Source organism: Trichechus manatus, unplaced genomic scaffold (assembly GCF_000243295.1).
Source record: "Trichechus manatus latirostris isolate Lorelei unplaced genomic scaffold, TriManLat1.0 scaffold00065, whole genome shotgun sequence".
NCBI classification, from domain to species: Eukaryota; Metazoa; Chordata; class Mammalia; order Sirenia; family Trichechidae; genus Trichechus; species Trichechus manatus.
Window position 1 is genome coordinate 9,141,017 of NW_004444001.1, and position 15,606 is coordinate 9,156,622.

Consider the following 15,606-nt stretch of genomic DNA (forward strand, 5'->3'; position numbering starts at 1 on the left):
TACCTTAATATATGTTAAAAGCTCTTTCTTTTAATCATCACAGCAAAGTGCACTATCCTCATCTTCATTTTGTAAATGAGGAAACTGAAGCTTAGAGAATTATGTAACTTGCCGAAAGTCACACAGCTAGTAAGTTATGAAGCCAATATTTGAACCTTGCCTGACTGTAAAATTTGTTTTTTTTAAACAATTATGCTGTACTTCCTATTGTAGATAAGAGCTAACGGACTTTAGTGTGGCACTACAGAGTTAGCTAGAATAGTTGGAGAAGACCTCATGATGGCTGAGATTTGACATGAGCCCTGAAGAATAGGTAAGATTTATTTAAGCAAAGGGAAAAAGAACAGAGTTAAGGAGTAAAAGCAAGGAGACAGCATAAGAAGTGCCTCAAAAGAAAAGCCTGGTGCTCTACTTCTGAAAAATCAGTCATTGAAAACCTTACGGAGGACAGTTCTACTCTTAAGTACATGGGGTTGCCATGAATTGGAGTTGACTTGATGGCAACAGGTTTGGTTAAGGCAGAAACATGGTATTTTCAGGAAATTTATAAGGAGATAAACTTGGGATTACCCAACCAACCAAACCCGTTGCCATCGAGTGGATTCAGACTCATAGTGACCCTGTAGGACAGAGTAGAAATGCCCTAGAGTTTCCAAGGAGTGCCTGGTAGATTTGAACTGTCGACCTTTTGGTTAGCAGACATAGCTCATAACCACTGCACCACAAGGTTTCCAAACTTGGGATTAGTGGAAAATAAACCGAAAAAAAGCTAGTTTGGAAGACGGTTCTGAATGTCTACAGAGTTGGTACTTAAATAATGTGAACCTAAATAATTATTAAAATTCTTCACCGGAGAAGAGAGAAACAATGGCAGTTTTGAACAGGGAATAAGATTGATAACATTGATATTTAAGAATACCTAATTTGTGGGCATTGTGTAGAATGCAGTCAGGGAAAGGATGGTTTAGGAATTATGTGGTCTAGGCAAGAATGATGAAGACCTGAATAAACTAGGGTGGATTGCAATGGATACGTGAGGTATTTTAAAGTAGGCTTTGTTGACTACATGACTACACAATGAGTAACGACGGAGAGAAAAGAAGCCAAGATTATCTGCATTTTTAACCTTTAATAGAAATAGGGAGTTGGTTGGGAGGAGGAAGGTAAAATAAGTTTGATTTTAGTTATGTTTAATTTGAAAGTATAGTGAAAAATTTAAGAAGTGTTATTCTGTAGGGAGATGGAGATAAGAGATTACAATTTAAGAGTTTGGAGATAAAGATTTGCATTTACTCAGCATAAGCAAGTTGAAACATAAGATAGTGTCTTAGTCATCTAGTGCTGCTACAACAGAAATACCACAAGTGGATGGTTTTAACGAAGAGAAGTTTATTTCCTCACAATCAAAGTAGGCTAAAAGTCCAAATTCAGGGTGTCAGCTCCAAGGGAAGGCTTTTTCTCTCTGTCGGCCTTCTCTTCAGTGTTCTCCCGGACTAGGAGCTTCTCGGTGCAGGGACCCCAGTCCAAAGGACGCGCTCTGCTCCTAGCACTGCTTTCTTTTTTTTAATGATTTATTTTATTTGTCGTTGTTGAGAATATACACAGCACCACAAACACCAATCCAACAATTTCTCCATGTACAATTAAGTGACATTTATTACATTCTTCAAGTTGTGCAACCATTCTCACCCTCCTTTTTTGAGTTGTTCCTCCTCCATTAACATAAACTCATTGCCCCCTAAGCTTCCTATCTGACCTTTCCAGCTGCTATTGTCAATTTGAAGAACATAATGCTCAAAGTAGACACTCTTCAAAAAGTTAAACTATTGTTTGGTTTGGAGCCCTGATGACACGGTAGTTGAGAGTTCGGCTGCTAACCAAAAGGTCGGTGGCCCAAATCCACCAGCCACTCCTTGGAAACCCAATGGGGCAGTTCCACTTTGTCCTATAGAATTGCTGTAAGTCGGAATCAACTCGATAGCAATGGGTTTAGTTTTTTTGTTTGTCTGGCACTGCTTTCTTGATGGTATGAGGTCCCCCTGTCTCACTGCTCACTTCTGTCTTTTATATCTCAAGATATTGCCTCAGTCAATTGGCATGACACAGCTTATAAAGACAATGCTCTACATTCTACCTTGGTGAGTAGTGTCTGGGGTCTTAAAAGCCTGTGAGCGGCCACCTAAGATACTCCACTGGTCTCATCCCTTCGGGAGCAAGGGAGAATGAAGAGAACAGGATACAAGGAAAAGATTAGTCCGAAGGACTAACGGTCCACAGCTACCAAGGCCTCCACCAGACTGAGTCCAGTACAGCTAGATGGTGCCCGGCTACCACCACTGACTGCTGTGACCAGGATCACAACAGAGGGTTCTGGACAGACCTGGAGAAAGATGTAGAACATAATTCTAACTCACAAAAAAAAGACCAGATTTACTGGCGTAAAGGAGACTGGAGAAACCCTGAGAGTATGGCCCCCAGACACCCTTTTAGCTCAGTGGTGAAGTCATTTCCGAGGTTCACCGTTCAGCCTGGGAGTGGACAGCCCCGTAAAACCAAATGAGACTAATGCGGTACAGTAGTCCAGTGACAAGGGCCAGAAGGCAGAAGGGGACAAGGAAGCTGGTGATAGGGAACACAAGGTTGAGTAAGGATATTGTTGATGTGTTGTGAGATTGTTAACCATTGTCATAGGGCAACATTTGTAGTAACTGTTAAATGTGAAACTATTTTGTTCTGTAAGCCTTCATCTTAAGTGAGAATAACAGCACAATTGGAAGAGCGTAGTCAATGTCACTGAACTGTGCCTGTAGAAATTTTTGAAATGGTTTATCTTTGGCTATGTGTATTTTCACCAAAAAAAAAAAGGTTGAGAAGTTAGAGGGTTGACATGTTGTGGGGTTGTTAACCAACGTCATAAAACAATACGTGTACTACTGTTTCCTGAGAAACTATTTGTTCTGTAAGCCTTCACCTGAAGAACAATTAAACAAAAAAAAAAGAGATTGCCTCAGGACACAATCCAGTCTTGTAGATCAGATCCTGCCTTACTAACATAACTGCCACCCATCCTCCCTCATTAACATCATAGAGGCAGGATTTACAACACATAGAGAAATCACACAGTACCAGGAATCATGGCCCAGCCAAACTGATATACACATTTTTGGGGGGACATAATTCAAACCATGACAGATAGTATCAGTTCACCAGGAGAAAATGCATATATACAGAGAGGAAAATACTGATCAGTACCCATGGTTTGGGTATGAGTGGAGGAAGACAAGCCAGCAAAGGAGAGAGTAAGCAATCATCATAGTTAGAAATTTTTTCCTTGTAAGTGCTCATCTCTGAACCTTCACTCTATAACTCCAAGACACTTTTGAGTGTATTTTCTTGCCTGTTCATACCTCATTCCAAACCCATTGCTGTTGAGTTGATTCCAACTCATGGCGACCCTATAGGACAGAGTAGAACTGATGCATAGGGTTTCCAAGGAGCAGCTGGTGGATTCAAACCGCTGACCTTTTTGTTAGCAGCCAAGCTTTTAACCACTGTGCCATCAGGGCTCCGCTATAATCATGTTTTTGTGCCTTTTCAAAATTGTGGCTAATTCTTAATTGGATACTAAGATATTTTCAAAGCCCTGAAGTTCAAAGCTACATCTAACTTAAATAGCTTGTCAGGAGAATAAATCTTCTAGTGCTTCTTACTGGATTTTAAATCACTCGACTGGACTCAGCCTCTAAAAATATCTGAACACTAACGTGAATTTTATACTGAAGCTTGATTTAATTGTGAATATTTTCTAACTGAATAATACAATAAAACTTAGGGATGTTAAAGGGGAAGTGGGAGGAAGAAAGTTCGGAAAGACTGGGGAGAGAAAACAAATGTTCTTTTAAATCATTGCTCGTGAAAGATGATATTAATACAAAATATTTGTTGCATATTAGAACTATAAAGTGCAGCCTCTGCTGAAGCTAAGGCAGCTGGAATTGATATAAAGGAAAAATTGATCTCTCTTGTACTCATTCCTCTGAAATGGCTGCCTTTTTTTCTTTTTCTTTTTGTAAAAACAGACATATCTAATAAAGTGCCTAGAATCTAAGCGCCTTAGATAGCACAATGAAATGATTTTTTAAAAATTATGTCTAATTGTAACCTCTCAACTTTTTCAGAGGAGATGCGAAAACAAGGCTTACTTCAATGGCTTGATTCTCTTCAGATTAATAACACCGCCTCTCCAGAACTGCAGCTCACCATGGGAGCCGTGATTGTGGAGGAAATGAGAGCAGCCATAGAGAGGCAGACGGGTTTTCAATGTTCAGCTGGAATTTCACACAATAAGGTGAAGACTAGGAGTAGATTTCAAAGAGAAGCATGGACGTCTTTAGTTAGTAAATATAGCAAGGATATGGATGGGACATTTACGTCATTATTCATATAATTTGAAATGGATTTGTATTTAAAATTCATGTTGAGGTCCAAATAAGGCCTAATTAATCCTTTAACATGGGAGTCAACATTAAACATATACTTATGCCTAAGAAGCAGGCTGGAAATTTTGTAGAAACCGCTTATTTATATAGTTGCATCCAAAATATTTCCTTAATGACTGAACTATCCATAGAAAGGAGGAGGCTAGTCTTTGAACTTTTATATACAGCGAAACCTGTGAGAGCCGGAACTCGATGGGACTGCCTTGTTTTTCCAGGTCTCCCAAGTTTTCTGCCTTTGATAGGGTGCAGTCTTACCACTTTTTTTTCGCTTGTTTTAGTGGAAAACATTTGAGTGCCCCTTATCTGACAGGTTTCTGCCTTACACATGTTCTGGCTTTTGCAGGTTTTACTATATACACCTATTTCTTTTATTTTACTTTTATTTTCTTATGTGGAGTTGTCTGTTTTATGCTTTTGCCTATTCCCCCTTTTCTAATAGAAGCAGTAAGAGAAATGGAATAGTAAAATCTTATTAACTTGGACCACTGTTTTGATTTTGGGAATACAGACAACTCAGTAATCCAGGGGCAGAATAACTGGTTTTCTGATTAAGTATGAATAAACTGTAATGAAGGTCTGGGGTCTTCATCCCTTTCTGACCAGGCTCAATAATTGAGCAGTGCTTGATTATCCCTGATTGCTGCCTTCTCCCAGTAAGTTGCCAACCTTGCCTGCATTTTTTTTTTTTTTCCCTGGTTGGGTGGGAGAGGGGAAACAAAAATTCCAACATAAACCAGACTAAATGGGCCTAGTAGAAATTTCTGGAGAATCTAATGAATTTAAAGAATGCTTTTATACTTTGCCTATCAATTATAATTTGTGAAATGATACCGCTGAAGTGTCTTCTTCTTTGAGTTCTAAAGGATTTAACTTTCTTTTCATTGTGAAGTCTTGTTACACTGTATAAAAAGTGTTTGCTATTAGAGGATGATTGTGAGCCCAATCTCTATCACAGATTCTAAATTATGATAATCTATATAAAATTCAGGACTCAAATAGACTGAGCATTAAAGACATGTAAATAATTATTGTAGGGTAAAACAAGTTTGTTTTCAGTATTTTCATATGAACACACTGAGAAATGCATCTTACTTGAGCTTCTTCTGCAGCTTCTCTGCTTTTTAAACCTCTTGAAGTGGAAGGACCTCCAGGAAAAGATAGGGAGGAAAAAAGATGAAAGGAAAACTGACTGTGGAAGAGATGTGGGAAGAACAATGAAAATAATGATAATGGGTCGTATTTTCCACTGAGGATGTGCGGTACCAAGGTTTAGAGATGTCTTGAATTCCTGGTTGTGGTTTTGTTTTCAATGTGGAAACCATTAGCTACTCTTAACCTATGCGTATGTATGTGTGTGTTTTAATATTCACTAACCCTCTGTGTGAGTGGGGTTGACAGTAATGAGGTTTTTATACTTTCCATGCTCCAGGTCCTGGCAAAACTGGCCTGTGGACTAAACAAACCCAACCACCAGACCCTGGTCTCACATGGTTCAGTCCCACAGCTCTTCAGCCAAATGCCTATTGGCAAAATGTAAGTATTCAGAGAGCACCTTAAATTTCATTTACACCCATGTGAAGGCACTCTCTGGTTATAGTTTGTTCCTTAGGAAGGATTGACACCGGGGCAAATAGGTACCAGGGCTACTGAATTTCTCCCATACTAGGCATGAGAAAAGAAGCCAAATCAAATGAATACCATAACCAGGTTGACCCTATGAATTGTGGCCTTGACAAGGGCTTATATTATTGAAGAGACAAGACGTAACAGTTTGAGGTAACAATGAAAATGCCATTACAAGACTGCACATGAATAATTGCTAAATAAATTGTGCAGGCACTTCCCAAAGTTTGTAAAACAAGAAGAGTAATCTGAGAAGGATTTATGAAAAGGGCATGGGGTTTTATTTTGAGGTTTGGCAGAATTTGGAGAGTCAGATGAGAGTAAGAAAGCAATACTGGTTTAGAAAATGTTTTGAGCACAAAGGAGAAAGTACAAGATGTTTCCAGTGAACTGGAACATAAAGCAGTTTGTTGTTGTTGGTCGCCTTTGAGTCAGCTCCGACCGATGGTGGCCCCATGTACAATAGAACAAAAGGTTGCCTGGTCATCTTCATGATCATTGGTATGCTCGAGTCCATTGTTGTGGCCACTGTATGTTTTGAGTGCCTTCCAACTTAGGGGGTTCATCCTCCAGCAGTATATCGGATAATATTCTATTGTGATCCGTAGGGTTTTCATTGGCTAATTTTCAGAGGTAGATTGCCAGGCCTTTCTTCCTAGTCTGTCTTAGCCTGGAAGTGCTGCAGAAACCTGGGTGGTCATAGGTGATCCTGCTGGTATATGAAATACTGGTGACATAGTTTCCAGCATCAGAGCAACACATAAGCCACTATAGTATGCAATCTAACAGATGGGTGGTGGTAAATCAGTTTAGCTAGAGAAGAAGTAACTGGAAGTAGGACTGAAAAGATAGGTTGTGGAAGGACAGATTATAGAGGGCCTTGAAGGCCAGGCTAAAGAATCTTGACCATATTCTTAACTATAGAAGGTTTTAGTCAAGGGATTTGTTTTGGGGTTGGAATTTTAATCCCCAAATGGGACAGTAGAACCTGTACAATTAAAAATTTTGTATATAGTTGACTTGGTAGCTAATTGGTGACATTTTGTTTATACTACTGTTAAGCTTCTTCCTAGGTCCTAACTCCCAGAATATCACTGAATTCCCAGAATCACTTAGACTTACGCTGGCAAATTAAGACCAATACTCTTAATTTTCCCTGAACCGTTTGCAGACCTAGTTACAGAAGCAGAATGCCTTATTCTAACCAGATATTTATGATATGACCTATATATTATTTGTCTCCTTTTTTTATCAGCCGTAATCTCGGAGGAAAGCTAGGGGCCTCTGTCATTGAAATCCTGGGGATAGAATATATGGGTGAACTGACCCAGTTCACTGAATCCCAGCTCCAGAGTCATTTTGGGGAGAAGAATGGGTAAGTGATTCATGTTTTCAAACATAATGTTTAAGTTATGGAATTCAGATATAGACAAAAGTGTCTAGTAAAACAATCCTTCCATTAATATTTGTTTCTTTGGGGAATTTCATTGGTCCATCTTAACTTTAAAATACTAGGTCACTACGGCCTACCTATCATTCTAGAGTAGTTTTTCCATGTACCTGGGTGGGTTGATAGCTAGAAATTGTTACTTTAAAACCTGGATATATAGACGATCCTCATTATTCATGGATTCTGTTTTTGTGCATTTGCCTACTTGGTAACATTTATTTGTAACCCCAAAATCAATACTCATGGTGCTGTCATGGTCGTTCATAGACATGCGCAATGTCGCCCAAAACCCATGTTCCCAGCTCTGCCTTCTTGTTTCAGCTCTCATACTGGAAACAAGTGTCTTTTTCACAGTTTTCCACATTATTTTTTGCTTTTTGTTGGTGATTTTGCTGTTTAAAATGGACAAGTATAGTGCTGAAGTGTTCCTAAGCCCAAGAAGGCTGTGATGTGCCTTACATTAGATAAGCTTTGTTCAAGCGTGAGTTATAGTGCTGTCGGCCATGAATTCAATGTTAATGAATAAACAAAAATAAGGCGTCCTTAAACAGAAACACACGTAAAACAGGGTTATATATTGGTCAGTTGACAAAATGTTGTGACCAGAAGCTAACAGGAATCTAACCTTGTGTTTGCCTAGAAGCCTCCCCCACCATGCCATTGAGTCGATTCTGATTCTGACTCATAGCAACCCTATAGGACAGAGGAGAACTGCCCCATAGGGTCTCCAAGGAATGGTTGGTGGATTCGAACTGTTGACCTTTTGGTTAGCAGCCGAGCTCTTAACCACTGTGCTACTAGAAGCAGTGGTTCATATTCACTAATTGTTTGTATTGACTTTATAGAACATAACTACCACAAATAATGAGAACTGACTGTACTATTACATCATTTATATGTGCTAAGATGTTCCTTAATATCTTGTGTTTACCAGAAAACAAACCCGTTGCTGTTAATTCTGACTCATAGTGACCCTATAGGACAGAGTAGAACCGTCCTATAGGGTTTCCAAGGCTGTAAATCTTTATGGAAGCAGACTCCCACATCTTTCTCCCATAGAGCGGCTGGTGGGTTTCAACTGCTGACCTTTTTTTGGTTAGCAGCCGAGCGCTTTAACCACTGACCACCAGGGCTCCTTATCTTTGTGTTCAGGCCTTAACAAAGCACAAAAAAACCTTGGAGATATGAATCTGTGGCTTGCTTGGCACTTTTCCATAGCAAAAATACAAATGATGACTTGGCTGTAGGAAGCCAATTATTATATGGCACTGAAATTCAATGCGAGGGGCAGGGATTCAGTGTCAGAGGTCAGGTACACCTCATTTCAGACAAATTTTTCCTTTTTTATGAGAGGAATAAAAGGGTAATATATTTTAACAAGAATAACCATTTACTTTCACCTCAGTGTTTTTTGCTGGTTTTATTAGGTCTTGGCTATATGCCATGTGCCGAGGGATTGAACATGATCCAGTTAGACCCAGGCAAATACCCAAAACCATTGGCTGTGGCAAGAACTTCCCAGGAAAAATGGCCCTGGCTACTCGGGAACAGGTAGGCAGAAAACTGCCTCTTTTATGGGGGTTAGTGGGTAGGTGTTGATAGCTGTGTAGGGTTTAATAGGTTAGATGGGAACTTTATGCTGGAAATGTAAAGTATGAAAGGAATAGAAGTTCCTTTCTTATACTGAAAATTGGCTTGTTTAACTTGTGATTTATTACCTCCTCCCCACTCCCTGGCTTCCACCTAAAAAGAAATAAAATGGAACTGACTAAAATTCAAACTAGAATTCAATTTTTTTGGTAGGTGGAAACTTATTGTGCCTCAGGTTTGTGTCTTTTCTTTTTTCTAAGATCTCGAGCATGCCTGAAATTCACCTCCTGGTATGCCAGCAGGAAAAGAAACTCTTTAGTTAGGGCAGGTCAGAGTACTGAGAAGATTTCTATTGTCCGGTGATCCCTTGGTTATAGGGGAGTCTTTGGTGTACACGTTCATCTGGGGGAGACCTGAACAAATCCAGCAACTAGTTCTATAACAGACCTAGAGTTTTAAATGAAAGATTAAAATCTTAACACCACTTTTTAGGTACAATGGTGGCTTTTGCAATTAGCCCAGGAACTAGAGGAGAGACTGACCAAGGACCGAAATTACGTAAGATTTTCTTTCTTTATTCTTGGAGTGGGCTTTGGGATTTAAACAGCAGTTGTTGGTTTTTTGTTTTGTTTTGTTTTGTTTTTTACTTTATGGAATAGGAATAAAGATACAAAAAAGTATCACCCTAGGAAATTTTTAAAAATCTTTTATCTTTTTCCAACATAGACCCATGAAACTCAGCATGATTTTTTAAAGCCTGGACCTGTGAACATAAGAGCTAAGTCTAGCTCCATCTCCTACATTACCATTTTGGATCTATCTTTTTTATCTAACTCTGACTGCAACTGTGAATATATAGTGGTCCTTCATCAACTTTTGACTCAGAGTATATAGCCATTAAGCAGGATATTTAGGATTGGACTGTAAATTATTGGACTTTATAGTCCGTGTAACACAAGAATAGTGGTAGTTTTCAGAGATCGAGTATTAAGTCATAGATTTGATAACTGAAGTGCTTAATTTCTTTATCCTTTCCATATATATTTATATATATATATTCCATATATATAAAGGTTCATGCATGTTGTGTCTTTTCTTTATTGTGGTAAGATATATATAACATAAAACTTGCTATTTTAACCATTTTTAAGTATACAATTCAGTGGCATTAATTACATTCACTGTGTTGTGTAACCATCTCCACTATTTCCAAAACTTTGTCATCATCCCAAACAGAAACTCTGTACCCATTAAATAATAACTTCACATTCCATCCCCTACCGCCCTTGGCCCTGGTACCTTTCTATGAATTTGCCTATTCTAGATATTTCATATAAGTGGAATCATATGTGTCCTTTTGTGTCTGGCATATTAGCATGTTTTTAAGGTTCATTCATGTTATAGCATGTATCAGAACTTCCTTTTTATGGCTGAATAATATTCTATTGTATGGATATACCACATTTTGTTTATCTATTCATCTCTTGATGGACACTTGGCTATTGTGAATAATGCTGCAGTGAACACTGGCGTGCAAGGATCTGTTTGAGTCCTTGTTTTCCATATACCTGGGAGTGCAACTGCTGGGTCATATGGTAATTCTATATCTTTTTGAGGATCCACCAGATTGTTTTCTACAGCAGCTGCTCCATTTTACATTCCCACCAGCAATGTATGAGGGTTCCAGTTTCTCCACATCTTTTTCAACACTTGTAATTTCCCTTTTTAAAAAATTTTTTTTTATTATAGCCATCCTTGTAGTTACAAAGTGGTATCTCATTATGGTTTTGCTCTTTAAAAAAAAAAAAAACAGCTTTATTAATACACATTTCACATACTATGAAATTCACCTATTTAAAGTTCAGTGGTTTCTAGTATATTCCAGAGTTGTACAGCCATCACCACAATCAATTTTAGAACATTTTTATCACCCCAAAAAGAAGCCCTGTAACTAATATCAGTCACTTCCCATTTCTCCACTCTCCACCCCCTAGCCCTAGGCAACCACTAGTCTACTTTCTGTCTCAATAGATCTGCCTATTCTGGATATTTCATATAAATGGAATAACACAGTATGTGGTCTTTTTGTGACTAGGTCTTTGACTTAGCAAAGATTCATGCATGTTGTATGTATCACTACTTCATTCCTTTTTATGCCTGAATAATATTCCATTGTATGGATATATCCATTTGTTTATCCATTCATCAGTAGATGGACATTTGCGTTGTTTCCATTTTTTAGCTGTTATAAATGCTATTATGAACATTCATGTACAAGTTTTGTAGTAGACATGTTTTCATTTCTCTTGGCTACATACCTAGGAGTAGAATTGCTGGGTTATGTGGTAACTCTTATGTTTAGCATTTTGAGGAAATGCCAAACTGTTTTTCCAAAGTAGCTGCACCATTTACAATCCCACTAACAGTGTATGAGGGTTCCAGTTTTTCCACATCTTCACCAACACTTGTTATTCTGTCTTTTTTATTTAGTCCTGCTAGTGGAGTCCCTGGGTGGTGCAAAACGGTTAATGCACTCAGCTGCTAACTGAAAGATTGAAGGTGTGAGTCCACCTAGAGGCACCTCGGAAGCAAGTCCTGGCGATCTCCTCCCTAAAAATCAGCCATTGAAAACCCTGTGGAACACAGTTCTACTCTGCACACATGGGGTCACCACGAGTTGGAACTGACTCAGAGGCAGCTGGTTACTGGTAAACCAAACAAAACCCACTCCGTCGAGTCAATTCCTACTCATAGTGACCCTGTAGGACAGAGTAGAACTACCCACACAGGGTTTCCAAGGCTGTGTTTACAGAAGCAGACTGCCACATCTTTCTCCCACAGAGTGGCTGGTGGTTTTGAACTGCTAACCTTTTGGTTAGCAGCTGAGTGCTTTAACCACCGTGCCACCAGGGCTCCTTTGGTTACTGATCCAAACCAAACCCAGTGCCGTCAAGTCTATTCCGACTCATAGTCACCCTGTAGGACAGAGCAGAACTGCCACATAGGGTTTCCAAGGAGTAGCTGGTGGATTCAAACTGCCAGCCACCAGGACTCCTTGTTACTGGTTGTGAGTGTTAAATGGTATCTCATTGTGGTTTGGATTTGCATCCTGATGGTGGATGATGTTGAACATCTTTTCATGTGCCTATGGCCATTTGTATATTTTCTTTGGAGAAAGGTATACTGAGATCCCTTGTCCATTTTTAAAATTAGGCTACTATTTATTATTGAGTTGTAAGAGTTCTTTATATATTCTGGATACAGGTCCCTTGTCAGATGTCTGATTTGCCAATATGTAGGTAGTTTTTTCACTTTCTTAATGGTATTGTTTGATATATTCTGTCTTTTTGAAATATCTGGAAATCCTACAAGTCAACTGTATACTGTCTGGAAAGAATCTAAAACTACCTGTTTGCTCTTGTTAGCTGGAATTTGTGGTGAATGTTCTGCTAGGCAAGTGGGATATGATTCCAATTATTATCAGCCTATTTGACTTTGCCACTAGGTGTCTCCTCTCCCTTTCTTATAAGCCACCTGGAGAACTTTTCTTGCCAGTTTGTATCCAGTGCAGCACAGTGGCAGATCCCTGAATATTTATCTAACTTTAAGCTTTAAAGGACTTTCTGTCAAAAAGAAATTTGGACATAGCAGATCCTGTCACTTTATTATTTAAAACATTCCAGTGACTTCCCTTTCACACTTAATCCATGTTAAGGATTTATTTTGTCTTTTATTCTACAAAGCCCAATATGATCTGATCTCTGGCTACTTCTGACTTCATCTCCTATCCTCTCCCCCTCACTCACTCCACTCTAGCCATTTGGACCTCTTTCCCTTTTTTTCTAACACACCAAGGAAGCTTCTACCTCAACACCTTTGCACTTATTATTCCTTCAGCCTGGAAAATCTCTGCTTATATATTCCTAACATTTGCTCCCTCACTTTATTCAGTTCTCTGCATACATTTCAGCTCCTCCAAGAAGCCTTCCCCAACCACCCTATCAACATCAGCAGCCTCCATCATTCTCTGCCTTACTCTGCTTTATTGTTTTCATAGCACTTCTCTTTGTCACTTCTACTCCATGTCTACTTGCTTATTATCTTTAGCCCCCACTATCACATTAAGACCCATCACAGCCTGGACTTTATTTTGTTCTCTCCTGGATTTCTAGTGCCTGGACAGCTCCTGGTACATAGCAGGCATTTGGTTATAGTTTAATGTTTTTAGTTGGCAAAGATTCCTTTGTAATTGCCAATTTGTGTTCTCTCAACTTATACAAATCTGTACAAACGTATACTCATTCAATCTCCATACCCTGCTTTGTATCTGTTTACCCCCAAGATTGTTGCTGCTCTCCTCTCCCCTGCCTTAAGGCTATTTCTTCTTACTAGCATCTTTTGATTTTGAGGGAATCCCTATGTAGTTTTTTTTTTTTTGTAATTCTTTTTTTTTTATATTTTATTGTACTTCAGGTGAAGGCTTACAGAACAAATAGTTTCTCATGAAACAGTAGTACACATGTTGTTTTATGACATTGGTTAACAACCCCACAACATATTAACCCTCTAACTTCTCAACCTTTTTTTTTGGTGAAACTACGCATAGCCAAAGATACACCGTTTCAAAAATTTCTACATGCACAGTTCAGTGACATTGACAATGCTCTTCCAATTGTGCTGTTATTCTCACTTAAGGTGAAGGCTTACAGAACAAAATAGTTTCTCATTTAACAGTTACTACAAATGTTGCCCTATGACAATGGTTAACAATCTCACAACACATCAACAATATCCTTACTCAACCTTGGGTTCCCTATCACCAGCTTCCTTGTCCCCTTCTGCCTTCTGGCCCTTGTCACTGGACTCCTGTACCTCGTTAGTCTCATTTGGTTTTACGGGTCTGTCCACTCCCAGGCTAAACAGTGAACGTCGGAGGTGGCTTCACCACTGAGCTAAAAGGGTGTCTGGGGGCCGTACTCTCGAGGTTTCTTCAGTCTCCTTTAGGCCAGTAAATCTGGTCTTTTTTTTTGTGAGTTAGAATTATGCTCTACATCCTTCTCCAGCTCTGTCCAGAACCCTCTGTTGTGATCCTGGTCAGAGCAGTCCCTATGTAGACTTTTCACATTATTTCTGCCTCTTTATTTCTCAGTTTGCTGGGAATCACAGTATTCACATGCCTAGAGTTTACTGAAAAGTGAATCACTGATCTTGTTCTCTAGAGGCAGACTCACTACACTGTATCTTCTATAAACGGGTGGTAAGGGGGTGCTACTGGAAAATTTTATTCTTATTAAGCGTAAGAGCATCATAGAACAAAAAAAGAAAAGATTATAGAATAAATCTACTGATAGTTTCTGAATCTTGACATCCTACCTTGGATCTTCCTTTCAGACAATTACTTAAAAACACTTCCTTCAGTCACAAAATAGAATATAGTATTGTAGGTATCTGTTATAGTCTTCTCACTTATACACCACAAAAAAACATACAGGAGAGTCCCATTTTCAATTATTCTGTCCTGTTCCCATCAATTGTCAAAATATCCTAGATATCCTAATACTCCATCACCCACATTATATCTTCTCCAATTACTTTTTACACCCAGAAATAGCACAAAAATTTTGTGGAATCATGTAATCAGATTTATTTAAAAAAAAAAAAAGTCTATAGTATAGAATCTATACTATTAGTATATAAGGTATATGAAGGCAGAAGGGTACATCCCTCACAGTAACCTAATCTAGTGTCTTATGCATAATAGGTACTCAGTATGTATTTGTAATTTATATGAATAAATGCTAGAATAAACAGCTTCCCTCTTGACTTTTAAACTTACTGTTTCAAACCATTCTATCACCCTGGTTCTTTTCATTTCCTTTCATGCAGTTCAGCATATAAAATCCAGATGCTCATGTTAACTTTAGTTCTGATCTCAATCCTTTTCCACCCACAGAATGACAGGGTAGCCACCCAGTTGACTGTGAGCATTCGTGTACAAGGAGACAGACGTCTCAGCAGCCTGCGCCGCTGTTGTGCCCTTACTCACTATGATGCTCACAAGATGAGCCATGATGCATTTGCTGTCATCAGGAACTATAATGCTTCTGGAATACAAACTGAATGGTGAGTTCTCTTCTAGCTTGCCTTCTCGGAAGAGACTTATACCCCATCTTAGCTCTAAAATTAGTAGGTGTCTGAGCTCTTCCAGCTGGGGTTAGCTCTTTGTGACTCTGGCTAGCAACACCTGTTGCACAGGGGAATTGGTCATTTACTAAGGGAAAAACACAGTTGCAAGTCTAGAAACAAGGCAGCTCAGCTGCAACTTTCTTGCCTGACATTTGGTGCATTCCAGTTCCCAGGGCTAGGTTAGAAGGCAGAGTTAACCAAGACTACTCCTGCCTATATCAGCCTGCTATAGTTAGAGGAATGGCCCCTTGCACTTGG

General features: G+C 39.0%; 1 protein-coding gene across 2 annotated transcripts in view; it reads left to right on the top strand.

The window, feature by feature from the left end:
• The window catches only part of POLH (DNA polymerase eta), a 34,551-nt gene that overhangs the window by 15,753 nt on the left and 3,192 nt on the right, over positions 1-15,606 (top strand). For both annotated transcript variants that reach the window (XM_004379498.2, XM_012556451.2), the window contains 6 exons: positions 4,179-4,348; positions 5,929-6,032; positions 7,378-7,497; positions 9,000-9,123; positions 9,655-9,720; positions 15,116-15,285. In XM_004379498.2, coding sequence (XP_004379555.1) covers positions 4,179-4,348; positions 5,929-6,032; positions 7,378-7,497; positions 9,000-9,123; positions 9,655-9,720; positions 15,116-15,285 — 754 coding nt within the window. The remainder of the gene's footprint in view (positions 1-4,178; positions 4,349-5,928; positions 6,033-7,377; positions 7,498-8,999; positions 9,124-9,654; positions 9,721-15,115; positions 15,286-15,606) is intronic.